The 27,881-nt window shown below is 47.4% G+C and overlaps 1 protein-coding gene across 5 annotated transcripts in view; it reads left to right on the forward strand.

Annotated features, from left to right (window-relative positions):
• LOC130124079 (long-chain-fatty-acid--CoA ligase 1-like) overlaps nucleotides 1-26,899 on the forward strand; it is a 63,483-nt gene extending 36,584 nt beyond the window's left edge. For 4 of the 5 annotated variants that reach the window (XM_056293471.1, XM_056293488.1, XM_056293480.1 and 1 more), the window contains 11 exons: nucleotides 8,014-8,091; nucleotides 10,074-10,208; nucleotides 12,027-12,161; nucleotides 12,663-12,758; nucleotides 14,831-14,903; nucleotides 15,121-15,209; nucleotides 15,846-15,962; nucleotides 16,119-16,262; nucleotides 24,645-24,749; nucleotides 26,173-26,244; nucleotides 26,572-26,899. In XM_056293471.1, coding sequence (XP_056149446.1) covers nucleotides 8,014-8,091; nucleotides 10,074-10,208; nucleotides 12,027-12,161; nucleotides 12,663-12,758; nucleotides 14,831-14,903; nucleotides 15,121-15,209; nucleotides 15,846-15,962; nucleotides 16,119-16,262; nucleotides 24,645-24,749; nucleotides 26,173-26,244; nucleotides 26,572-26,712 — 1,185 coding nt within the window. In that variant the 3' untranslated portion in view covers nucleotides 26,713-26,899. The remainder of the gene's footprint in view (nucleotides 1-8,013; nucleotides 8,092-10,073; nucleotides 10,209-12,026; nucleotides 12,162-12,662; nucleotides 12,759-14,830; nucleotides 14,904-15,120; nucleotides 15,210-15,845; nucleotides 15,963-16,118; nucleotides 16,263-24,644; nucleotides 24,750-26,172; nucleotides 26,245-26,571) is intronic. The other variant, XM_056293505.1, reaches the window with a different exon arrangement.
• Nucleotides 26,900-27,881: the final 982 nt, after the last annotated feature.

Here is a 27,881-nt window from a genome sequence, read left to right on the forward strand (position 1 = left end):
CTTCCCCTCAGCTCGCAGTAAGGCTCTCAATTTACTATTGAAGTCTTCAACTGTAGCTTCCGGCTCCCCTACCATGACGATGAGCCACGCCTCTTGTCCTTCGATAGGTAGCACTTCAGGGGGGATGGTCTCTGACCTGACGCTCTCTCGACACTCACACAGCACCATCACCTTCCTTAGCTTCGTACTGAACCTCCTTCCTGTAACTCGTACTCTTCCCAAACACTTGATGGTTTCCATGGCTTCTTCAACTTTGGCAGTTTCGGTATCTTCAGGTGCTAGAACCATTACTGCACGGTCCTCTTGCAGGCCCTCACCTCTGCACCAGCTCTTTAGATCACTAACTAACTCCATGTTTGCTTGTTGTCTTGTATTTCTATGTAAACTTACTAATAAAGACTCAATTTTAATTTCTTGGCTCAGGTAACTGACTAATGACTAATTTAATGACTTGGACTTAAATGTACTGATCTTACATACAGCTAAACACATAAAATATCCTAGCGGTGCCTCCATTTATGTAGCGCTATCTATCCTTTTTAACTGTCAAGGACAACGCTCCTGAGTTCTCTATACAACTCGGTATCCAATAAACTATTGAAGTATGTTAACTTCACTTTTTATGCGTTTAAAGTATGTTCTAAAGGATCTAAATGTCTTACAGTGTCATCTGGTAACTCCAACTAAAAAGGTTGACTACCCTTTTAAGGCAATCTAACGTAGTCTAGACACCTCAATGTGTCACCGAGTAACTTATATTAAAATGGTGGACTAGCCCTTTAAGGTTGTCTCAACATGTCACTTACCATAGCCTAGACACCACAGGAATAAACACACATGAATAATCCACACTCACACAGGTACATAGAATTATATATACAAATGTATTATGAGTAATAATTATAAGAATGAATGAAAGTGATAAGCCTCAATGGCTAACAAGCGTCTGCATTCAGATATACACAAATTAATCAGACTAACACATTAGCATACAGCTCAATAACCCTATAACTAAGCCAGCAATAAAATAAAAGAAAGTCAACCCCCAGTTGCAGGCCTGTTTCTTTATCGGGTACGTTGGGACCCTAAACAGCCCTCTTCGCTCCCTTTGGGAGCCCGCACATCCAACTTGTACTCACAAAGAATGCTCCTCTTCGTCTCGCGCTTCCCACCGCAGCGCAGCCGCGAACGTCAGGCAGGCAGCCATCCTAGTTAACTGGCTAGTTAGCCGTTAGCACCATCTCGCGGTAGAACCGTGCGCTCGCCTCGGCAGACCAACACGGCAACAGACGACTCCTTCTGCGTTCCTCGATGGTCGCATGAACCCACCACTACACTGTACTGATAACGTTACTTCGCTAAACTAGAAGACGGCTCGACTCAATGTGGGGAGAGCCCCTTACCGCATCCAGTCCTTTCGCCCGTCTTGCGGTGCTAGCAACGAACACCGACTGGCTAGCTCGCTCCGTAACGTCGCTGGGTCCACATATGGGACTGACGAGTAGTCAGTTTGTCTCCACAATCCACACAAACAGTTCCCGGGATGGGTCTCGGTCAGACACCCGCACACATCACTGTTCACTAAACTTCAATTACATTTCTCTCACCGCAAAATAGCATATAACAACTCGACATCAAACTGCTCCGTGTTTCTCACACAAGGGACGACAGACCTCCTTCTCTCCGTCCAGTCTGCTCGTGCTGACGTTTTCCGCTGCCCTCTCAACCAATCACATTCAAGGTAAGGTATTCTCTCCACAGCCAACCAATCACAACAATGGTAAGTTTCAACACTAAAATAAATGCATTTCACATTGGTAAACAACTGTTTTGCAGAACAATATCAACAATATAATATATTCATATTCAAAAGGTATACAAAATAACAAACATAGGCCAAACTCTTATCTAATAGTGCAATATAATATATCTAAGGCCTTGTAGAGCCGAAGTAACGGAGAAGACCGTAGGTTCACACTTTAGCCGTGTAGGCAACTTTCTTTAATCCACGGTAAATCAGCGAGACAAACAAAACCCACAGCTCGACTGAGCGGAGGTGGCAAGAATAACCAGAAAACTGGCTGGACAACCATAACTTAACCCTGCGTTAACCTGCCAGGGCAACCATGACTTAACCCTTAGTTCCTGGGTTGAATTCTGTCCCCAATACGTGTCCACCACATGAGCCCCCCCAGAATTCGCCCTAGTAATCGAAGTCAGGCAGGCGCGGGTGGACGACAGGCCGTCCGCGGCGGCTCCGGATAACAGGGGCCGGAGTGTCTGTGGGAGGCATTGACGCGGGCCTGTGGAGGTCGGCCTGAGGAGCAGAAGAGGCAGCTCGGGCCTCCACAGGGGGAGGAGGCGGAGCCGGGGGACGACCGCGACGAGGAGGTTGGGCTAACTCCAACGGCTGCGTCAAGTCCAGGTGTGCGGGTTTAACTCGGTCCACTGAAACATGCTCGGCCGTGCCCCCAAAATCCACCACCAGGTGCTTAGTTCCCCGTTCCAGGACGCAGAAGGGGCCGTCATAAGGGGGTTGCAGAGGGGGGCGGTGTGCGTCGTGACGGATGAACACGTAGTCCGCTGACTGCAGACCTGGGGGCACCTGGGACACCGGAGCGCCGTGTTGGGCGGTAGGGACGGGTGTGAAAGCTCTGACCCCGTCCAGCAAGGAGGCTCGTTGGTCCACAGCTGACCAGGGACGCGTTGCATTGGGCATGAAATCGCCTGGGACTCGCAGCGGCGTGCCGTACACCAGCTCCGCAGAGGAGGCTTGTAGGTCTTCCTTCGGGGCGGTCCGCAGGCCCAGCATGACCCATGGGAGCTTGTCAACCCAGTTGCAGTCCTTGAGAGTAGCCCGAAGCGCAGCCTTCATGGACCAGTGGAAGTGCTCACATAGGCCGTTCGCCTGAGGGTGGTAGGCGGTAGTGCGATGAAGCTTGACGCCCAGAGCCTCACCCACAGCATTCCATAGCTCTGAGGTAAACTGTGGCCCGCGGTCAGATGAAAGGTCGGAAGGCGTACCGAAACGTGAGACCCACGACCCAATAAAAGCCCGGGCCACATCAGCAGACGTCGTGGATGCCAGGGGAACAGCTTCAGGCCAGCGCGTAGTCCTGTCCACCACAGTGAAGAGGTAGGTGAACCCATGGGAGGGGGGTAGGGGACCAACCAGGTCGACGTGGACATGGTCAAATCGTCTCTCCGGCACTGCGAAGCGTTCCAGGGGCGCCTTAATGTGGCGGTGTATCTTAGCCCGCTGACAGGCAACACACGAGTCGGCCCACGCTTTCACGTCTCTCTTAAGTCCCTCCCACACAAACTTAGCAGAGGTCAGGCGCACGGATGGCTTACCGCCTGGATGAGAGAGGCCGTGCACAGCTTCAAATACGGGGCGTCTCCAGCTGTGCGGGACGATGGGCCTGGGCTGTCCTGTGGAGACGTCACACAGGAGGGTGACACCTGTGTCGCTGAAAGGAACGTCCTGCAGGCGGAGCCCCGTGTCGGAGGCCCGGAGACGGAGGATGCTCGGGTCCGTGGCCTGGTCAGCAGCCATCTGTGCATAGTCAAGGCCTAGGTGGACCGCTCCAATCACTGCCCTAGACAGGCAGTCAGCTACCTGGTTAGACTTACCAGCGACGTGCTGGATGTCGGTAGTGAATTCCGAAATGTAGGAGAGTTGTCGCTGCTGGCGAGCAGACCATGGCTCGGCCGTCTTGGACATGGCAAACGTGAGGGGCTTGTGGTCCACGTACGCAGTAAACTCGCGGCCCTCTAGCAGGAAACGGAAATGCCGGACGGCGAGCCAGAGACCGAGGAGTTCCCTGTCAAAAGTACTATACTTGCGCTCTCGGGGTGTAAGCTGGCGACTGAAAAAGGCCAAAGGCTGCCAAGCCCCCCCCACCCACTGTTCGTGAACCGCACCAACAGCATAGTCCGATGCATCCGTGGTTATGGAAATAGGCGCTGTAGGTGAAGGATGCGCTAGCAGGGTAGCCTGGGAGAGCGCAGCTTTAGTCTCGGTGAACGCACGGTCCCGCTCTGCTGTCCAGTCGACCGCCTGGTTGGGGGACATGCCTTTCAGCGCCTCGTACAGTGGCCGGATGATAAAGGCGGCTCGAGGAATGAAGCGGTGGTAGAATGTCACCATCCCGATGAACTCCCTGAGCGCACGAGCTGTTTGGGGGCGCGGAAAGGCCGCCACCGCTTCCACCTTTGAGGGCAGGGGGACTGCCCCGTCCCCAGTGATGCGGTGCCCGAGGAAATCAATGGCTGTCAGCCCGAACCGGCACTTCGCCGGGTTGACGATCAGCCCATGCTGGCTGAGGCGTGTGAAGAGGGCATGAAGATGGGACAGGTGTTCTTCCTCGGAGGCGCTGGCGATGAGTATGTCGTCCAAATAGACGAAGATGAAAGGAAGGCCACGGAGCACTGAATCCATCAGCCGCTGAAAGGACTGGGCCGCGTTTTTGAGTCCAAATGGCATTCGTAGGAATTCAAATAGGCCGAATGGGGTTGTCACCGCTGTCTTGGGGATGTCTGAGGGGTGCACGGGAACTTGATGATAACCACGGACCAGGTCGACTTTTGAGAAGACGCATTTGCCAGACAGGTTTGCAGAAATATGATTTTCCCCATCAAATATGTCTTTATGTAACCGGAGGTCTTATCATGTTCAAGGCATGGATATTTTGATGGCTGTAGTCAACAAAACCCTCATCAGATAGAAGAGCATGAATACAGCAGGAATGATAATTAGATCATGTAATTTATATGCTGAATATCATGCATTGTGGAGCATGATCAGAAATCACTATTGTTTTATACTCACAGTCACTAGCTAAAGAAACAGGCTGCTCTACTGCAAAACTGTACCATGTTCGGAAGGGGCATTGATTTATAATGGTGAATATTGTATAATCATTCATCCAAAAGGTATTGTGAGTGTGTAAGACAGAAAAGAAAGGAGTGGGTAAGTACATAGATTTCCAGAGATGGTGCATCCACCACTGTGCAGCGAACATAAACATCTTGTTTAAGACAAAATAATAATAATCATTGTATTTATATGTGCTTGTCTAGACACCCAAAGCACTTCACGTTGAAGGGGGTAACTCACTTTAACCACCACCAATGCGTAGCACCCACCTGGGTGATGCGCGGCAGCCATTTTGCACTAGAACACTCCCCACACATCAGCTTGAGGTGGAGAGGGAGGAACCATTGAGACAATTACATGGGGGGGGGGATGATTAGGTGGCCAGATGGAGAGAGCCAGGTTGAAAATTTTGCCAGGACACCAGGGGAACCCCCTACTCTTTGCCAGAAGTGCCATGGGATCTTTAATGACCACAGTGAGTCGGAACTCGTTTTAATGTCTCATCCGAAGGACGGCATCTCCTACAGCACAGTGTCCCCATCACTGCATTGGGGCTTTGATAGTTGTTGTTTTTATTCGAACCAAAGGGAAGACTGCCCACTAGTGGCCCAGCAGCACCACTTCCCGCAACGACTCAGTTTTTCCCAAGAGGTCTCCCATCCAAGTACTAGCCAAGCCCCTACCTGCTTAGTTTCTGTCATTTGGCAGAGCCAAGGTACATGTTGATATGGCTGCCGGCGAATAAGAAACATATAGACAATTCCTAACTGCTTGTCCACTTCGATCCCTCCTTGACAGTATGTTTATAATCACAGATCGTGCAGCCAGTGTTTGCATGCATCCATTCTCGGGTTAATCAGAAAGTTTGGCCTATGCATCCATTAATAGGCTAGCCTTTTTGAAGCAATGTCATTTATTTGATCGTCAAGAATTTTGAAGACTTCGGCAGAATTATTTGGCCCCTATGGAGTTCTGTGTCAAATACAGTTTTGGTTTCCGGTGTTTTTACTGCATGTCCTACTTACAGTAGAGTCAGAATAACTCGTGGATAGGTTATTTGTGTCTGTGCATGCACCTTGAAGGTACATTGAACTATGCACTCAGCTTGGCTCAATTGGGACTTCTGGTTTGGCTCGATTGCTCGATGTCTACGCACCGGGATCATTAGCAGCTCCTCTCAAAAGAAGGGAAATACAGAAAAGAAGGGTGTATTTCCCTTTTCTCACCTGTTGTTCCAAGTCCAAAACCCAATGTGATTGGGGGCTGGAATAACAAATGTAATGAACAACCTTACAGAATATAAAACCAGAAGTACCGGGGGTCACTGAGCACCACTGCTTTAATAAATTCATTTCCAGCCGTTAGTTTAAGTTTGGGTCAACACTTATGGGACTACTTGAGTTTTCCGTTTCTAGCAGATGTTTCCTGCTGCCAAAACCCACAGTCAACGTGTCTTTTTTTTTAACTATGCAGGCCTACAACCTGGCCAGCATGTTAACAGCAATGTTAAGTGGGGGCTGTATAAGTGAGCCCAAGCGCTAAACACAGAGGCGTAGAGTGAGGCATATGGAAAAGGTGAATATTTATCGCAAAGCTGTTGAGCCGGGAATAAGAGGAGCAGAGCGAATGAATGGATTCGTGAAGAGCCGGGCTGGTGGCTGGCCATTTGAGGGGGCGGGGGGGGGGGGGTAGGGGTAGCTGAGCCAAACTGGCGAGGGTCGAGGGCTAAGGAGCAGGGCAGACAAGATGAAAGTTAGAGACAGGAGCCTGGCAGACGGGGACTGCAAGGAGAGGAGAACAGGGTCAGGTGAGGGTAAAGACAGGTAGCAAGCAAAATCTGCACTATAAAATGGCTCGAAGCATAGACTGAATGAGCAGGCACTACGATAAGGCAGAGCTGAGTATCAGTAGGAAACCACCTTGACTGCAGAAAGACTTGCAGCTGGTGAGGCTCTGCTCTGACTCCAGCCAGTGGTGGTTCTAGACCATTTCAAATGGGGGGGGGGCAGGCTGGGGCCACATGCGATTTTAGGGGTACCAAATATATTAGGCACAACTGTTACATACCACCATCACCCCAATAGGGTTGGTTCTCCGATAGTATATAACAATAAACACATGAATACTCATTCAGTGTTAATGTACATTTTATTTATCACTGCCCATGAATTACAGTTTACCCTCTCTGGGAATAAATGTGGGATGAAAATGTAAAAAAATAATAATTCTGATTTACTGATTCATGTTACCAGAGACAGACTTTGGTATCACTGCTCACGCCCAGTCGGTCTCAGTCAGCACCAAAATCCCGTTGATCCATCACCTAAATGGTTCGACTATACAACATGGTTTATTTTCTGGTTCCACGTTTATTATTTTTTTCTGCCTACAGTTAGGGGGGCCAGAGGGGGGCTCCGGGCTTAATATTACGGGGGCACTGGCCCCCCCTTGCCCCCCCCCCTAGAACCGCCACTGACTCCAGCACATCTGTCCCCACTCTTGACAGTCACACAAGTACAGAGAGTCACTGGGGGGCGTGGCAGCGGGTGAGGGAGCCGTAGAGTGAGAAGGGGAGGGCCTGTCAGGGGAGGCAGATGTGACAGTCAACCGGTTTGTTTTTGGAGACGTTCAATACTCGCTATTGGACGTCACTGACTGTCAGCAGCCAGTCACATTTGATCAATTCCTTGTTCGGGTAGTTCAGAAACACGCGTCTTTTAGATTATTGGTCTTGCCTGCTGTCCCATAAATGACAAAAACGGATTGTGCAGGGAAGGAAACTTATTACTTTGGCTGCTCAGCTTCCGTGAATATTTGCTTTGGGATCACCCGGCCCACCCTCTGCAGAGGCTTGAGTCACTGCCAGTAACTCAAGTAGCACATGATCACCGACCTCTGTTTCTCCTCTCCTTTCCAGTCATATGCTCAGACTTCTTCGGGTCAGGAGACGTAATGTTGTCATTTCTGCCTCCTGCCCACACGTTTGAGAGGGTGGAGGAGGTACATGCAGTATCATTTACTACTCTCCCGTTTTGTGTTTTTCTCTTTGTGTGTTCAACCTGTTTGTGTGTTGCTGAATGGGTGTGGTTATACATGTGCATGTATGAATGTCCCTGTATGTCTCTGTGTCGTAGAACACCTGTAGGTTAACGCCCACTGATGTCCATATTTCCTATCTACCCCTGGCTCATATGTTTGAGCAGATAGCACAGGTATGTCTTTTTTTTCTCTCGCTCTCTCCGTCTCGCTCTGTATCTCTCTGAGCTCTGTTTTAACCCCCCCCCCTTCCTTGTTTAGCCTTCCCTCATATTGTTTACCATGTGACTGTTGCATCAATAATAACACAGGGAGATCTTTTGGGAATCTCTTACCACCAGTCTACAATGCTATGTTTTTAGTCATCTGTCTCTCGCGACAGAGGTGCCCTCATTGCAATGATGCTACTGTCTACATCGCATCCATATATAGGTCAGTGTCTCAACTGCATCCTACTGCTGCTGCAACCTGTTTCAACCTTTTATAGTTTGTCTATTTTTTACATTAATTGGCATTTATTCCCTATATATAGTATATATATATTGTAGCGTTCATCGCTGTTAAAGAACACACAGAACTTAACAACCTACAGACCGCCATTATCTGAACAACTCACAGGTCATCTCCCTCCGCACAAGTCCCGTCCCCTAACATCTGGCCCGGCAACAGTGCACCCCCCCCCCCGGAACTGCAAAACATCTCCCAAACAACTATGTACAACTACCACTTATGGTAGTCATCTGTACAACTATGTACAACTATCATCATGGTGAACCTGAACACACTACAACCCCCCCCCCCTTATTAAAGTCCTCGACCCCGAAGACAAAGTCTCAAAACCTCTGGCTCCTTGAATGTCATCAGCCACTACAGAGGCATGATCAGTGTGCGTATGGTGAAAGACTGGCCACACAGGTAATACTTAAAGTGTCGGATGGCAAAGACTACTGCCAGCAGCTCCCTGTTAGTGACACAACACTGCCATTCAGCTTTGCTCAGTGCTTTGCTGTAATAGGCCAAAATGTTAATCTGTGTCCAGGGCGAAGGATAAATTGGGGTCAGGGGGCGCCAGGATGGGCGCGCTCGTCAGGGCCTGTCGCAGTGTGCGAAAAGCTGTTTTACAGTCCTCTGACCAGAGGACTTGCTGGTCTTTCTGTAGTAACTTGTACAAGGGGCTGCAATGCACAACCCCCCCCCCCCCCGCTCAAACTTCCTGTAGTAGGAGGCCAACTCTAAAAAACGTTTTGACCCCCTCCATTCTGTAGGGGTGGGCCACTTATGTACGACCCACACTTGGTTGCCTATCGCTGAGAATATGGGACATCAAATAGAATTCCTATGTAATGTACACCGGTGAAAAAAGGTGACTCTGACTCTGATTTTCCATTGGCCCTGAGGCGTAGTTCAGTTTATCACTGTACTTGTGGCAACAAAGAAAGTCTGTATTACCTTCCATGAGAATGTGGTTTCAGTACTGTCTGTCCTTGTAAACAACTACAATGCCCATGTGCTGTAACAGATTGTAACATTAAAAAAAAAATGACGTGGATGGCATATTCTCCACTGCTGAAGCTCGTTGGATTTTATTTTCCACTTCCAAACAGAAGTAATTTGCAATTACACGTAACCCGTGATTTCCCAGTTCATACAAATGAGGAAATCAGGAGTCACCCATAAAAACAATAAAAACTACTGTCGCAACGTTTCTCACGAGTTACTCGTATTGTTGTTAAGATAAAAAAAAATTTTAATTTATATAGCACCTCTCGAGCGTGCAGCGCAAAGTGCTTCAAAATAAAACAAAGTAAGACATGGAGCGAATAAAGCAAAATGGACAAAGAGGAACATTTCAACCAGGTTACAGCAAATGAGTATTTATTTTGTGCTTGCTGCAGCCAGTTGTGTTGTTGAAGTCTAACACAGATGGGGAAGCAGCTGAATCTAAATGGCTAGGAGGTGGAAATGTCTATTTCTGAGCCTTTATAGTACCTTTAAGTACTAAGATCTTCTCACACCCACTTACCCTCCCTTAGTATATTTCTACCCCGTATCACCCTTTTCTCTTCATCTACTTTTGTCTTTTTCTTTCCCTTACACCAACCTCTCCCTCTCTTCCTCGCTCTCTTTCTCTTTCGGCCTGTCACTGCCTCTTTTTTAGTGGGTGATGATGGTGTGTGGAGTGAGGATTGGCTTCTCCCAGGGGGATATTCGTCTGCTGATGGACGACCTGACAACTCTTAAACCCACTGTCTTCCCCGTGGTGCCCAGACTCCTGAACCGGTTGTTCGATAAGGTGGGCAGTGCACCGTCCGGCAATGCCACCAACTCGCCACCCCCTTCACACTGACTACACTATGCAGCATCCCCTCTGAATCATCAGCAGAAGGGAAGTGTTGCCGTCCTCAACTTCATTTGAAACTTTCACTCATTAAAGCTGGCATAGGCAATTTTCTGGAAAAGGTTTTAAAAAAGCAAAAAACAAACACACACCAGAATTTGAAAATACAGCCCTCCACCTGCAGCTCTCCCCCCCTCCCCTCTCGGTCCTAAGACCCTCCTCCCAGATGAGCGTGGACATATTATTCAAACGTGTACAACCAGGAAATGTCAACACGACACTTGTGAAATGTGCATCGTAGTTGATAATCTATCCATGTAAGAAATTAGGGTTGTTTTTTTCAGCGAATCGCTTAGTTACACTAATATTGTTCATATGAAGCAGCCATTTCGATTTGTTCTTTTTGATTTTTTTGAAAATAAAACGCTCACGTTGGGGGGCTGGTAGACAAGGAAGAACTATTCAACACAACCACAAGGGACCAGTGGGGCAGGGTGGATGCAAATTGATCACATACAGGGGTTGAAGTGGGATTTGGTAAGTGGGGGATCTCTGTATTAGAGAGGTGGGCAAAAGTGCGGGAGTGATAGCATTGTTAGCTAATAATAGCTACCGGTAGCTAACGTTTGCTAGCTAGTTAGTTATTTGAATGAAAATATTGCATGGCCAGAGCTAAGGTTGGACAAACATAACTAGCTAGCTACCGGTAACGTTACCGGACGCTACCGATAGTTAGCTTGCCTAGCGGCATTCAAACAACTAGCCAGCAACGTCAGCAACTAGCTAGCAACGTTACCGGGTGGAAGATAGCTAGTTAGCTAGCTAGCTAACGTTACGTTCGCTAACGTTAGTTGCTTGAATGAAAACCACAGCAGAGCTAGACAAAACTATTGGAAATACTATTGGAAATACACTGAAGATACTCACTCTTTATGCCCCGCAATCCAAGATAATAGTGCAGGCAGCAGGTTGACGCTCTCTCGAGTCTTTTCTGCCTGGTGCGGTGAACTGACCCTGACCCGTGAGTGTGAAGCCAATATCCTTTGATGTCAAGTCTGGTGAAGCCAGACAGCAGGCAGGTGCGGGTCACGTGAGGACGCGATATCGTTCAAACTTTTAGAAAAGTAAAGTAGTATAAAAATAGAAGAACGACTTTATATGCGATTTATTTTGTAATGCTTGTGAATTGGCTGCATCATGTTTTTGTTTTAAATTTTACTGTGACAGAAAGTTTGAAATTACTCCTGTCTACAGAGTGCCGGATCTCAGCTCCGGTTGACTTGGGGGAGGAGTGGAAGTGCCGGTGTCGGGATCCGGGTAGCTCCGGCCCACTTTAATCACTGATCACATACACATGCATCTGCTTTTGTAGAACGGCCAATAGGAACGCCCTCTCTTTGAAATGACCCGTGCTTGGCTAGTGTCCCGTCATGGGCTAGATTTTCTAAACCCTGATTAAAGAGCCAAGAGCTGGTGCAGAAGTCTTGTTTTCTCTCAGATCACTTGAATTACAACATGCTGAAAGGTTATTATGGACATTTTGCCCAATGATGCAAAAAATAATAATAATAACTGCCTATCCCAGCTTTAAAAGACTATCTGAAGTGTTTTAAATTTTCAAATTTAAACCACGTTATCCCTCAGAGTAGGCAAACAATGTTCTTCAGAATCCTTCCCAAGTCATCTTAACCAAGACTCAGTGATGATGATTTTTTTTTTGGTGCTGGTCATATATGTCTATGTTGGTCATTTTATGTGTGTGCACATGTGTAGATCTTTGGGCAGGCCAACACCTCGATGAAGCGCTGGCTGCTGGAATTTGCCTTCAGGAGGAAAGAGGCAGAGCTTAAGAAAGGCATTATCAGAAGAGACAGCATCTGGGATAGGCTCATCTTCCGGAAGGTCCAGGTACATCAAACTATCATGGCCCAAAAACGTGCTTTAACATCATGTAATGTGGTGACCCTCTGACATGAGCTCTTAGACAACACACACAAGCGATGATTTGAAACTTTACAGGGGAGGAACTTCACTAAAACCAACCGCTGGATAGGCCCTTTGAATAGTACAGCATCTATATGACTTCCCGCCTCACTGTACATCAATGTCATCTGTAGCCCATTACCAAGCTACGTATGCATCCATTCTCCACCATGCTGGTTGCAATGATCATTTATTGACTACTGTAATTCACAATTTATTAGAAGACTTCAAGGCAGGAGCCATGAGGCTTCTCTCACTTGCAAAACAGACAATCTCAATGCTTTTTGTCATGGCTGCTGGGTCATGTTCTTTGTAAAGCGGTCTTCCTTGCGCTGTTTCAGTATTGTGCCTTTAGATTTCCTAAGCAGGGAAATGTTTGCTTTGTCTCCATTCTAAGACAGTAATGACAAGTTGTGCCCTCTGCAGGCCAGTCTTGGAGGCCGCGTACGTCTCATGATCACCGGAGCTGCTCCCATCTCTCCTACTGTCCTCACCTTCCTCAGAGTTGCATTAGGCTGTCAGGTAAATCACATGCACACAAATTCCTAAAAGCTGCTGTGGTTGTCAGGAAATACAAGAAGTTTACCGTGTCCTCATTATGTTGTGGGTTTGCGTCCTGCACTTGTGAGAACTGTTCTTCCCTCTCTTTCCCATCTGTTCCGTAATTCTCCTATACACTCTCTAATGTTGAGGCTATACCTTCAGCATGAGCATTAAAGGTGCAATGTGTGATGTCCTTACTTTCCTGAAGTATAAACTTTTTGCTGCCAGTGTGGGAAGATGGCGGCGCAAATTCAGTTTTGCAGTGGCCTCACCCAATACCGGTGTGGGAAGATGGTGGCGCGAATTCACGTTTGCGGCGGCCTCACCCAGTACTGTCCATGCAGTGTCTTTGTCCATGTCTGCGTCTAAGTTTGTCTTCGTTTGATGGCTGGGAGAGCTGGCACTGGATCAGCTGGGAGAGCTTGGTCTGCTGTGTCCTGTGGGCCCAAGGACGACGGCCTTGCCTGGAGCTGTGCTCGAAGAGGAAACACCGAGGGCGGTCTGACAGGACGCGGAAGCGGGGCAGGTTAAGCTAACGGCTAGCCCATGCTGACCGGCAGTTCCGATAACACCAAGGGCGGTTTGGCAGCGGCTTTGCCTAGCCTTGACTGTGTTTTTATGCCCCTATTCCACTACATGGTAACGGCTCAATTCAACTCGACTCGCAGAGTGTAATTTTCCATTGCCGTCACAGTACCCCCTCAGTGTAGCTGGTCTGCATTGATTTTGGTACCCGCTCCAGCTTTTTTGGAACCTCGACAAAGGTGGTACCAGAAAAGTGGTAACAGTTACCAAAATGCCGGTACTTTCCAGTAATGGAAAACGAAAAACTCGAGTCGAGTTGAGCCGATACCGTGTAGTGGAAAAGGGGCATTAGTGTCGTCGTGTGGAGTGCGGGGAGGCATGTCGAAGGTGTCTGGCTGGGAGAGCTGGTGTTGGATTGGCTGAGGGAGCCTGGTCTGCTGCATCCTGTGGGCCCAAGGACCCCGGAGCTGTGCCCGAAGACGAAACACCAAGGGTGGTCTGACGGGACGCGGAAGCAGGGCAGACTAAGCTAACTGCTAGCCCACGCAGACCAACAATCCTGACAGTCATCCTGGCTGGCGTTCGTTCACCTGGACAGTGATTTTTTTTTATTAGACATATGTGTTAGTTTGGATATATGTGTTCTTGTAGTTTTTGGATGTGTTTTTGTCTTTGTGTTGCACTGCTATGGGCTGGGGGGAATGATGCTTAGTTTCATTTCATGTGTGCAAGTGCATGAAATGAAACGACAGCGTTCCTGATTCCTCCTCTTCTTTTCCTAATTCGGAATGTCCAACTCACTGCTCCACTAAGGTCTCCCCATTGCACTGCCCCCTTTTGGCAGTTGGGAGAAGCTTAGACTTCAGCGTACATGCTCTAATACAGTGTTTCTCAACCCTGTCCTCAAGGAACCCCTATCCTGCATATTTTCTTTGCAACCCTGAATAGGTACCTGTTTGTAGTTATTCAACCAATCAGCAATGAATTTTGTCAGACGTTGCACGCCTTGCATAATTAAGTGCTGCGAGATGATTGGTCGAGTAAGTACAAGCAGGGCTACCTATGCAGGGTTACAATGAAAATCTGCAGGATAGGGGTTCCTTGAGGACTGGGTTGAGAAACACTGCTCCAATACATATGGAAGCACCTACTCGTTCTTTTCACTAGATCTACCCCGTAGTCGAACACATGCCCCATCACATGTAGGAGTCGCTGACTGAAATGGTTGGACTCAAGACACATACTGCTTCCCCGCCATTTTTACATTCGAAAACACAGGAGAGGAGCACGCAGGGCGTATTTGTTGTTGTGTGACGGCACTCTTCTGGCCGCACGTCTGCTTAGAGGTCTTTGTTCGCATTACTGAACCACCAGGGGTCCCCACTCAGATAGATTTATTGTAGTTCGCATCGTAGATACACAACAGATTGTACACTTGTGTACACTTGTGATTGTGAAAGTCTGTTGTGTTGTCAGTAGCAGTTGTAACGATAATCACCATCATAATCAAACGTTCTCCGTCTTAGTTCTATGAAGGCTATGGACAGACAGAATGTACTGGCGGATGCACCTTCACCATGCCTGGGGACTGGAATGCAGGTAACACAAACTCACCCCGACTCACACACACACACGACGCACTGATCCATTTACCACTTGTTTAACTTGTACGAGATGTCGCCTGGACATTCATGGCCATGTTAACGGGAAATCTCTGGAGGATTTCACTTACCAGGTTATTATCAGGTACTGTTGTTGCCTCGTTGTGCCCTGGTACAGCATCAGCCGGACTGAACTGAACCGCTCGTCCCACCAGGTCACGTTGGCGCTCCCCTTACCTGCAACTTTGTGAAACTGGTGGATGTGGCTGAGATGAATTACTTGGCGACTAATGGAGAGGGAGAGGTCACACACACACACACACACACACACACACACACACACACACACACACACACACACACACACACACACACACACACACACACACACAGCGAATCTCTTCATTTCAAAGTTAAACTTAACCAGAAATGTATCACCTTTCATTAAAACATTAAACATATTCCGTCGCCTACCAACACGGGGATCGGCGGTTCGAATCCCCGTGTTACCTCTGGCGTGGTCGCGCATCCCTACGACACAATTGGCCGTGTCTGCGGGTGTCCCCTCTGGTCGGTTGGTACACCTGTTCAGGGGGGAGGGGGGAATAGCGTGATCCTCCCACGCGCTATGTCCCCCCGGCGAAACTCCTCACTGTCAGGTGAAAAGAAGCGGCTGGCGACTCCACATGTATCGGAGGAAGCATGTGGTCGTCTGCAGCCCTCCCCGGGTCGGCAGAGGGGGTGGAGCAGCGACCGGGACGGTTCGGAAGAGTCGGGTAATTGGCCGGATACAATCGGGGAGAAAAGGGTGGGGGGGAGTCCACAAAAAACCCCATTAAACGCACACACGTGCTTTTCTGCCAGTCTCAGTTTGACATCTAGGTGTAGCGCATTTGGGATAACTTTGATGGTTTGCGCGTCCATGTGTGTGCATTTGTAGGTGTGTGTGAAGGGTCCTAACGTGTTCCAGGGTTATCTGAAGGACCCAGAGAAGACCAAAGAGACCATTGACGCGGATGGATGGGTCCACACCGGAGACATTGGAAAATGGCTGCCGGTGAGTGCACAAATCAGCCCCCCCCCCCAATACAGTCTTCCAGCTTTTCCAGATCAACTTCTCCATCGTCAGTCTAATCTCACATAGTGTCGTATGACACTCTGTGGACAAAAACAAATCCCGTGTGTACGTTCGTCTGTACGTGTGTGCACACAGAACGGCACGCTGAAGATTGTGGACAGGAAGAAGCACATCTTTAAGCTGGCACAAGGGGAATACGTCGCTCCGGAGAAGATAGAGAATATCTATGTTAGGAGTGACGCACTGGCCCAGGTCTTCGTACATGGAGACAGCCTCCAGGTGAGCTGAGCTCCGTGTGTTGGGGAATGTTTATACTGTAACGTGCATGGATAAGTAGACGCGTGGGTCCTTGACTAACGGGTCGGACCATTTAGTCCAGTGTTTCTCAACCGGGGGTCCGCGGACCCCTAGTGGTCCGTGGTGTAATTGCAAGGGGTCCGTGAAAATAAAATATCTTTAAAAAAAAGATCCTATGACATTTATAGAAATAGGATTATTTTACTCAAATGTGACTGAGACCTTTATCTACCTAAACTATAAAGGGTAATATTAGAAGACTAGACTAATACTTTATGTCTATCTCTGCGCAGATGAAGTGGATTATTAAACCGTTATAAAGAATCGTACTGACTACCGAACTTCTGCTGGAGGGAAAAAGCAGCCTCCGTTTATTCGGTCGTTTTGGGAGAAGAAGAAAATTAACAGCGTCTCAGTGACGTAATCAATCCACGCATGCAAGCGCAACACCGCCCACTTGTGGACAAACAAAGTCGTAAACAAAATAATAGTACACAGTAACACATAGTCATACAAATACACTGGTCTTATATCTCAACACTCCCACTTATGAATCATGAGCTTACTGTATATCTTTTCATATTCATAGAACAAAATTAAAAAAAACTTGGTATAACCCATACCACTCACATTTCACACACCAAACATTGCCTTAGCAAATGTCTTCAATTTTACCTTGGAGGCGGGCTTCGTCATTACATCCGCAACCATTTCGTCTGTAGGGCAATACACCAATTACATCCTTTCCTCTCTTATGGTAGACCTTATAAAGTGGTATTTGATATCCACGTTTGCAGCGTTGCCTACACACCGGGTTCTTCGCTAAAGCTATTGTCCCCTTGTTGTCCTCATAAACCACTGTTCTCTTGTATTCATATGAATCAATACCTCCCAGTAACTGTTCAACATAAATACATTCCTGGATGGCTAAAGCCAGAGCCATATACTCTGCCTCGCACGTAGAAAGTGCCACAGTAGCTTGTTTCTTGGCTTTCCAAGAGATAAGTGCACTTCCCCTGCTCATGCTCACACAGTAACCTGATGTGCTGCGTCTATCCGCAGTATCTGAAGCCCAGTCGGCATCACTATATGCCTGTAAGCCAAGCTTCTCGTCGCTCTTCCTGTAACAGAGCTGTTTGTCTGTGGTGCCCTTAAGGTAACGAAACACATGTTTTACTGTCACCCATTGCTCTTCAGTAGGCTCTGCAAAATCTGAGATAGCTTGCTCACAAAAAAACATAAATCTGGACGTGTACATGTAGCTAAGTATATTAGACTCCCAACCACCTCTCTGTACTTTTTCACATCTAACATTTTTGGTGCATCTTTGGAGTAGTCTAATTTCTGCTCACATGGGGTTTCTCTTACCCTGCACTCCTGCATATCAAAACGCTCCAATATTTTCTCAGAGTACCTCTGTTGTGAAACTGTTACACAGTTGGCGGACTGAGTGAAGTCCATCCCAAGAAAGCACTTTAACCTGCCCAGATCTTTCATCCTGAATTTTGTGGACAGCATCTTTTTCACTTTACTCAGCATCTCTGTGCTGCTTGATGCTATGATAAGATCATCTACCCAGGTTATAATGATCGTTTTCCCTTCCTTTGACTCCTTGGAGTACACACAATGGTCTAATTGGTTTTGTGTAAAACCATCACCTGTCAAACACTCGTGTAACAGTAAATTCCAATTGCGGCCAGACTGCTTGAGGCCGTAGATTGACTTCTCTAGTTTACACACTAGTTTTTCTCCCTTCTCAATATAACCCTCAGGTTGTTCCATGTATATGTCATAGTCTATGGGGGCATGAAGATAGGCCGTCTTTACATCCATCTGGTGTAAAATCAAGTCATACTGAGCCGCCTTCTGTAGACGCACTCGAACACTTGTTAGGTTGGCTGTTGGCGAAAATGTCTCCCCATAATCCACCCCAGCTCTCTGGCTATATCCCTTTGCTACAAATCTAGCCTTGTACTTGTCATGTCCGTCTATATCTGTCTTTATCGAATACACCCACCTTCCTCCCACTGTTTTCTTGCCCTCTGGCAATTTCGTAAGGGTGAATGTTTTGTTGTCTCTTAGAGACTCCATTTCCTCATCCATTGCCCTGGACCACTTTTCTGATTCTGGCGATTCCATGGCCTCTTTAAAGGTCAGAGGGACACCGCACACTGCCCTGTATGCATAATCTATAGTAGTGAGTGAGCTGTCATCACTGTCGCCCTGACTATAGTCAATCAGGTATCTCGGAGGGTTGCGTTCCCTTTGGGGGTACCTTCCACTGGCTGAGGCTTGTGACGTCACCCTTGGGTGCTCCTCGTCATCATCCTCGGGTGCTGACTGTGTACCGTCAGTCTGTACATTTTTCTGTACTCTAGGCTGAGTTGCAGCTGTCTCAACAGACTTTCTCTCTCTTACCCAGTCTTCTGGGTGCAGACCTGGTGTCTGAGTCTCATTTTCACTAGTTGCCTTGTGTACAAATTTAACTAGTCTGTGTTTCTGTACTTTCTCTTGGTCAGGGTAGTAGACTAGGTAGGCCGGGCTGTTCTTGTCGTGTCCTACAAAACGCCCCCTCTCACATCTAGAATCTAACTTTCCCTTGTCCTGCTGGTAAGCATAGCATTCTGTCCCGAACTTTTGCATTCTAGCCATGTTGCACTTTTTTCCTGTCATTGCCGTGTATGGCGTAGTGCCTGTGTTTGTTGAAGCATCTGTTTCTGGTGTGGGCTGCCTCCTGTACAGCATAATGCCAGAGGCTCTTTGGTAGACCACTATCTATTAGCATACACCTTGCCATCTCGAATAGTGTGCGTCCTTCTCTCTCTGCAACGCCATTTTGATGGGGAGAGTATGGGCAGGACGTCTCATGTCTTATTTTGTTCCATCTCAACAGGGTTTGAAACTCCTTGCCTGTAAACTCAGTTCCATTATCTGACCTTATGCATTTCACTGTCCCATAGGGAGCTACATCTGCAAGAAATTTCTCGGTCGCTTGCACTGTGTCACTCTTTGTTTTTAAGAAATAAACACACACAGCCCCTGTGCACACATCTGTAAATGATTGCATGTACCTGAAACCATTAATGGACTCGTTTGCCACAGGACCGGCTAAATCAGTGTTTACCAACTCCAGTGGTGTCTTGGCTTTGTCTGTAGATTTCCTGTTCCTGTTTTGGGTAAACTTCCCTTCTATGCATACTGCACACTCTTTGTCAGGTTTACACACTTTACCCTTTATATGCATACCATCAGTGATATCCTGTAGCTTTATGATATCGTCATAGTTGCAGTGGCCCATTATCTCATGCCAAGTTTCTATATCATGGCTCACATGGCACTTTTCAACAACACATTCAGTTTGCAAATAGTACATTTTCCCCTGTACAAAAACATCAAACCTGGTACCATCCGGTGACATCAGGGCATCTCTGCCCTCTTCGAAGAACACACTGGCTCCGTGTGCTGTCGCAGACTTCACAGAGAAGAGCTCTTGGGGGTACGATGAAATATATGGTGCGTTCCGCAGTGTCACTCTACACCGTCGCCCCTCACTGTCGAGCAGACATACCGTAGCATCTCCCCTGCCCTGCACCAAACCAAAGGTGCGCTTACCGTCCGCCAGCTCCATGCAGTGTTTCTCTGGCTCGAACAAGCTGTCAAAGCTCTTGAACTTCTTCTTATCATTGACTATGTGGGAAGAAGCCCCACAGTCCACAATCAATCCTGGTTTGAACTGTTGCCGTCGTCCTGGTCCTGCTGAGCTGGTCTCTCCAGCCTGCACTCTGAGATGTAGTTCTCTTCTTCCGCTGCATTCCCCGGTCCCTGACCTCGACCTGCTCCGTGACCACCCCCGCCGCCGCCACCTTGCTCACGTGCACACCTGGCTCCATCAGCGCGGTCCTTCTTCTTGCACACTTGGTCCGTGTGACCCTTGACCCGGCAGAAGCTGCACCACATGCTGCGTGAACAGTCTGATTTCCGATGGCCTTTGTCACCGCATCGCCAGCACACCGTTTGTTCATCATCTCCCTCACAGCGTTTCACTGGCTTTTTCTTAGGCGCTGCGTGGGCCTTCATCACCCTCTCGGACGTCTCGTCCGATGCTGTAGCATTAGCTACATCTTCAGCCGCCTCAAAGTTTCTCAATTTGGCCTTAAATTGTCCCGATGTCAACTCACTGTCGCCATGTGTCACCATTAGAGTGAATGGCTTATATCTCTCAGGTAACCCCCTCATCACCATGGCCATCATTAGTCCCTCACTCGGTGCTTCTCCCGCCCCTTTGAGAGCCGTAATGATTTGTTCAGCTCGGGTAATGTATTCGGTTATCGTCTCATTATCAGCTTTCTTTAGCCCAGTCAGTGTTACATACAGAGTGACAATCCGGGGTCTGCCCTTACCAATGTAATGTTCCCGCAACACCCGTAGACTCTCTCTACCTTTGTTCTTCGTTTCTCTGAAGATCAGCCCCAAGCTTGTGTTGTCCAATAAAGGCGCCAATGCGCAGTAGGCGTCCGCGTTCCCCTCCTCGTCTAGGGCCTGCTCTTCCGCTGTCAAAGGTCCCACGGGCTCGGTAAGAATGGTGGTTTTCAGCCCCACACCATGCATGCAACAGAGCATTCGCTCTTCCCACAGTTCATACTCATCGGCCTGTCCGTTGAATGTGGGCCACCTGCTCTTCTTCCGCTCCATCTCCCTAGGTAGCGTTAGCTTAGCGTTCCGTTAGCTTCCCTATAGCCTCTCTCGATGCTAACTAGCTTCACACTTGCTAACTTGCTACTCCGTGCTAACCTGCGCGCATCCCGCCATCCGAGGTTATCACACTTCGTGTACTTCTTTTATCAAACTACTAAATAATCCAACGTTATCTGGGCCCATAACCTATTAGAAGACTAGACTAATACTTTATGTCGATCTCTGCGCAGATGAAGTGGATTATTAAACCGTTATAAAGAATCGTACTGACTACCGAACTTCTGCTGGAGGGAAAAAAGCAGCCTCCGTTTATTCGGTCGTTTTGGGAGAAGAAGAAAATGAACAGCGTCTCAGTGACGTAATCAATCCACGCATGCAAGCGCAACACCGCCCACTTGTGGACAAACAAAGTCGTAAACAAAATAATAGTACACAGTAACACATAGTCATACAAATACACTGGTGTTATATCTCAACAGGTAACAGGACTTTTTTCTCTAATTACATCTGTTTCACAAGTGTAATTTGTCGTATTTTAATAAGAGATCTCGCTCCCGTTTGCATTGTTAAAAGTTACTGCATAAAAATTCTGTTGTTACATATATCTGAAAGTTACTGAATACATATCCTGTTTTGTTACATATATCTGAAAGTTACTGCATAAGAATTCTGTTTTGTTAACTATATCTAAGTTACAACTGAAAGCTCTTATTTTTGCCCCAAAGAGTGAATAAATGCTATAATGCAATTTAAAATGCAGTTTCTACTGTTTCTATCAAATTGCAACCCCCCTCCCCCAAGATCAGGTGGAGGGGTCCTCAGGGTAGATCAAAAATACGCAGGGGGTCCAGGACCCCAAAAAGGTTGAGAACCACTGATTTAGTCGACTGGTTAACGTAGTCGCTTGCGGAGTGGGGGACACGGGTTCGCGTCCCGGCTGTGGCGACGGTCTCCCAGACTGCCCCCCCCCCCCGTATTCGCTACAATATCTTCACTCATCGTACCGGCAGAAATTATGTTTTTGTTTTATTTCTAGTTTTTCCCCTTATCCCACCCGATTAACCCAATGGCATATGGCCGGAACTCTTGTTGAGTAACTCCCCTGGCTCACGTTTCCACAGGAAGGAGATAGTCGTAACACCAGCTTCCTTCAAACTCGTGTCGGCTGCTCTCGCTAGTTTACACGCTGAAGCCTCGCATGGATTGCATCACCTTCAGGCCGCGAAGGACACGTAGGGGGCATGCTTTCAGTTGCTTGGCTGCAGGCGCCCGGATGGGCCAGAGGGGTCGCTGGAGAACGACGAGTCCCCAAACACTACACCGAGCTACACCCACTATCCCTCGGGTAAGGGTGGCCTAATGGAGGCCTTACCCCGCAGACGCTCTGGCCGTGACCGGTTACGGCGAGTCTGGGATACGAACCTGCCAGCCACGTGACGAGCGGACTGGAAGAACGGCGGTTTAGTCCGCTCGGCCACCTGAGCGGCCAGAAATGACCTTTTAATCACCTGTATTTTTCCCTCCTTTTTCTCCCCAATTACCCTATTTTCGGAGCCAACCTGGTCGCTGCTCCACCCCCTGTGCCGATCCGGGGAGGGCTGCAGACTACCGCATGCCTCCTTTGATACATGTGGAGTCACCAGCCAGCCAATGAGGCGTTTCTCCAAGGGGACGTAGCGTGTGGGAGGATCACATTAATTCCCCCCAGTTCCCACTCCCCCCTGAACAGGTGCCCCGACTGACCAGAGGAGACGCTAGTGCAGTGACCAGGACACATACCCACATCCAGCTTCGCACCCGCAGGCACGGCCAGTTGTGTCTGTGGGGACGTCTGACGAAGCCGGAGGTAACACGGGGATTCGAACCGGTGATCCCCGTGTTGGTAGGCAACAGAGTAGACCGCTATGCTACCCGGATGCCTACCACCTGTATCATTCACAGGCAAAATAATACGTCACTGTAGGCTTCTGACTAAAACTGGTAGGCATGAGAGAGTACTAATTGATTTGTCGCTTAAAACACTGCCGAGTGCCAGCTGCCGAAGTCCTTGTCTAAATTAACCCTTGAGCAAGGTATTTAACCAATAACTGCTTCTGGTGTATCAGAAGGATATGTAAAGAATCAGCTTCGTAACTACGTATATAGTCCTCACTGCTTGTCTCCAGTTTGCGTGTTCTCCACGTGTCTGTGTGGGTTTCCTCCGGGTGCTCTGGTTTCCTCCCACCAAAGAGGAGGTTTATGGATGTGGTGAGGGAAGACATGCAGGTGGCTGGTGTGACAGAGGAAGATGCAGAAGACAGGAAGAGATGGAAACGGATGATCCGCTGTGGCGACCCCAAACGGGAGCAACCGAGAGTAGTAGTAGTAGCAGTAGTAGTAGTAGTAGTAGTAGTAGCAGCTCCGGTTTCCTACCACAGCCCAAAGACATGTAGGTCAGGTGAATCGGCCATACTAAATTGCCCCTAGGTATGAGTGTGTGTGTGTGTGTGTGTATGTCGGCCCTGTGTGATGGCCTGGTGGCCTGTCCAGGGTGTCTCCTCGCCTGCTGCCCAATGGCTGCTGGGATAGGCTCCAGCATCCCCGTGACCCTGAGAGCAGGATAAGCAGTTCGGTTAATGGATGGATTGTCTCCATAATGTACAGATATGGATGACTAACAATTATCTAAAATTCAACAGTAGTAAAACTGAGCTACTCCTCATTGGCACTCAATATACACTCTCAAAAACTAACATTTGCTCACTCCCCATTGCTGGAGCCACCATACCTCTCTCCTCACAGGCTAAGAGCCTTGGTGTTATCTTAGACAGTACCCTTTCCTTTTCCAGACATATAAACAATGTCTCCCAGATTGCCTTTTTCCATCTGAGAAACATCCCCAGACTACGCAACACTTTAACACAACACTCCATGGAAGTCTTCGTCAACGCTTTGGTCACATCATTCATTGACTACTGCAATGCGATCCTGGCAGGGATCCCCAACAAATTTATCCACCAACTTTAACTCATCCAGAATTCTGCAGCACGGATCATTACACAGTCAAAGTCCACTGACCATGTTTCTCCCCCCCCCTGCTGATTCAATTACACCGGCTTCATGTGTCACCGTGGATTAACTTTAAAATTTTATCATTAACATTCAAAGCTCTTCATGATCTATCCCCCGCTTATCTCACAGACCTCCTTCAGTCATGCTCCATCTCGCTCCCTGCGGTCTTCACCAGCAGGTCTGTTGGCACTGTCAGCCATCAACCTCAGCACAATGGGTGCCAAGGCTTTCTCCTATGCTGCACCCAAACTCTGGAAGTCCATTCCCCATCACATCCGCTTACTGGACTCCATTACAGAATTCAAAACTGCTCTTAAAACCCCACTTTTTAAACTAGCGTACTCATTTCAAAAGCATTAACTGCATCATCTTCATCCTTTTTTAACTCCTGCTGATGTATGCTCTATTGCTTATTGTGTGCTTTATTGTTGATCGCGCTGTTTTTTACTGCTTTGTTTTATTGTACTTGATGGAAGGCGACCTTGAGTGTCATGAAAGGCGCCTTTAAATAAAATGCATTATTATTATTATTATTATTATCATATCAGTATAAGTGTGCTTATTATTATCATTTTTTGTTATTAATTTTTTTTTTTTTTTTTGCTTTTTTGTCTCAAGGCCTGTCTTGTAGCAGTGGTGGTTCCTGACCCTGACTTCCTGTGTGGCTGGGTTAAGAAGACACTAGGAATGGACAGCAGCTATTTGGAGCTCTGTGGCAGAGAGGTAACGCTCTCTGGCACGCATTTTATAGTACTTACCTCAGACTCATATCATTGTACATATTATACATATACATACATACATATTTTACATTTACATCCAGAATGTATTGGAACATATTCAAGTTTCATGTCTTACCGGTAAATGACAGAGCAGTGCCTGTTTAGTCTGTCTACCGTCAGATTTGAGGCAAACTAGCTTTCCTTGTGAAGCAGCAGGGATACTAAAGGATTGGACTGAAATATATTACCACAGTGGTTCCCCTTGGAAGGTGACCCCACATCACAGCTGGAATGTTACAGTAACCTGTAACATGTTTCAAACTTCACAGTTGAACCATAATATGATTCCTTTAAAACATAAAGTTTGCTAAATAATAACCTGCTGCTGGGGTGTCCGGGTGGCGTGGCAGTCTATTTCGTTGCCGACCACCACGGGGATCACCGGTTCGAATCCCCGTGTTACCTCCGGCTTGGTCGGGTGTCCCTACAGACACAATTGGCCGCGTCAGTGGGTGGGAAGCTGCATGTGGGTATGTGTCCTGGTCGCTGCACTAGCGCCTCCTCTGGTCAGTTGGGGTGTCATTTCGGGGGGAGAGGGAAGTGGAGGGGAATAGCGTGAGCCTCCCATGCGCTACATCCCCCTGGTGAAACTCCTCACTGTCAGGTGAAAAGAAGCGGCTGGCGACTCCACATATATTGGAGGAGGCATGTGGTAGTGTGCAGCCCTCTCTGGATCGGCAGAGAGGGTGGAACAACGACCGGGACGGCTCAGAAAATAGGGTCCATCCATTATCCAAAACCACTTATCTTGCTCTCAGGGTCGCGGGGATGCTGGAACCTATCCCAGCAGTCATTGGGCCGCAGGCGGGGTGACGCCATCACAGGGCCAGAAAATAGGGTCATTGGCCAAATTCAGTTGGGGAGAAAAACGGGGGAAAATCATAATAATAATAATAATAATAATAATAACCTGCTGTGCGTAAGCGGTGATGGTTTAAGTGGCTTCTCAACAGTCCAAAAGCCACTGCCTTTTTTTATTTTAATAGCATGAAAACTGATGGGAGTCACTTTAATATGGACAGTTTGTTAGAGATTCCACTTGTATTTTGCATGAGCTCTCACTGGGCTGTGGTCTAAGGTTGGAAAAGCTTGCATTGGATAGAGAAGAGGGCAAATACAGACCTAAATGTTTTTAAGTTGGATTTGAATGATTTCAGGCTGGTTAAAAACATCTAAACTTTGTGAGAAGCCGTCAGTCTTCCTCCTAGAGCACTTAACAGCCCAAAAAATTGGCTGTATCATCTTTAAAAGGGACATGGGCAAGGACTCGAGCATGGTGATACAGCAGAACAGTTTCTGTGACATAAATGAAGACCAGGTTATGTCATTATTCTGAAGTATCCTTGTTTTTCCTCCCTGTGTAGGAAGTGAAGACGGCCATCTTAAAGGATATGGTGAGGCTGGGCAAAGAAGGAGGTCTCAAATCATTTGAGCAGGTAGTTAGTTGACTGATCGGTCATTGTTCAAGCCCTTGGAACGAGTGCAGCATTTAGGCAGGCTGTCCATTTCCAGATCTTCATTAGACTAAATTAGCCCTGCAGACTGTGTTCTGTTGCTATTATTACCCTTAAGATAGTTGTTATGCTGCTGCTAGAAAGATGTCTTTACTGTCTTGAATTCAAACTGTGGGTCTATCTGGCTATGTGTTTGTGTGTTTGCCTGTGTATGTATGTGCTTTATGTATCTACACTTGTGTGTGCACATGAGTGTGTTTGCATATGTGCCTGTCCTCGTGTTAATTTATGTATCTCTGTGTCGCTCAGGTGAAGGCCATCTACATCCACACCGAGCTTTTCTCAGTCCAGAATGGCCTTCTCACCCCTACCCTGAAGACCAAGAGGGCTGACCTGCAGCGACATTTCAGACCCCAGATCGATGAACTGTACGCTGGGATAAAAATGTAGGGGGAGGAGGAGGAGTTAAGAGAAGAATAATAAGAGGTAAATGTAACAGAGTTGAAAATGACCTCACTCAGATAAAGTGAATTCTCCCAAAATTTCTATTTTAACATGTTATTGTAATCCAATGCTTTTTGATGGTTTGTGTAAACCCCAGATGTTGTACCGCATTCACTAAGGTTAAATATGAGGCTGCGCGACTGTTTGTCTATTTACTTTCACTTTGACACATTTTGGGCATTTGCGCTATCCGTACCTTAGAGCTAGACCATCTCCGCTGGAGGTAAGCAGGCTTTGGGAGTGCTCCGTGAATAATTTGATATTTTAATAAATGAACATGTTTTTCTTTTGCAAACTATGGGTTGGATATAAATGTATATAAGTTGTACTAACTGATGCTCTCGAAAAGTAATGATAGAAAGTGATTTGTAAGTGTTTTAACCGAGTTCAAGTATAATTTTGGCGGCAACCCGCTGCGCTGTGCGTTATGGAGAGCATTGTTCTTATTTTGGTTTTTATGCTATTTTAGACTTGTATGCAGTCGCGTTGCAGCAGAAATCTCATGGATTGTTGTTTTATTTGTGAATGCAGGTACGTGGTTTATGTATAATGTAAATGTGCAAGAACTTGGTTATGAATATTGCAAGAGTCAAGAATTTCTATGTTAAAACTATACGATCACTCAGTGCGCTATGCCAGTGCTGTCTGTCCTTTTGTTTGGTTTGTTTTGTACTTTTGTTTACACGAAGATTAATGAGTTGTGCATTTTGATTTCCATGTAAGTTTAGTATGCTATGCAACGCATGAGGTTAGCCAGAAGAAACATTGTTTGCTAGCTCATGCACGAGAGAGCTAGACCATCTCCGCTGGAGACTTGTATGCAGTCGCGTTGCAGCAGAAATCTCATGGATTGTTGTTTTATTTGTGAATGCAGGCAATAAAAGCCACTGTTAGGAACCCCTGGTCTGAATCTCTATCACGAACACCTGCACAAGTGAGGGTCGTTACATAAAGGTCTCGCAAAGAACACTCCCAAAAAGATTTTAGCGGGGGATCTGAAGGCCGCACTAGGGACAGCAAGAGGACGTACTCCCAGAGATGTAAACAGATAAATCAGCTGGTTTTGTCTGGGTGGTTAAGGCTAGTGTTGGCTGGGAACAATAGGTGGATATTGA

This window comes from Lampris incognitus, chromosome 1 (assembly GCF_029633865.1).
Source record: "Lampris incognitus isolate fLamInc1 chromosome 1, fLamInc1.hap2, whole genome shotgun sequence".
NCBI classification, from domain to species: Eukaryota; Metazoa; Chordata; class Actinopteri; order Lampriformes; family Lampridae; genus Lampris; species Lampris incognitus.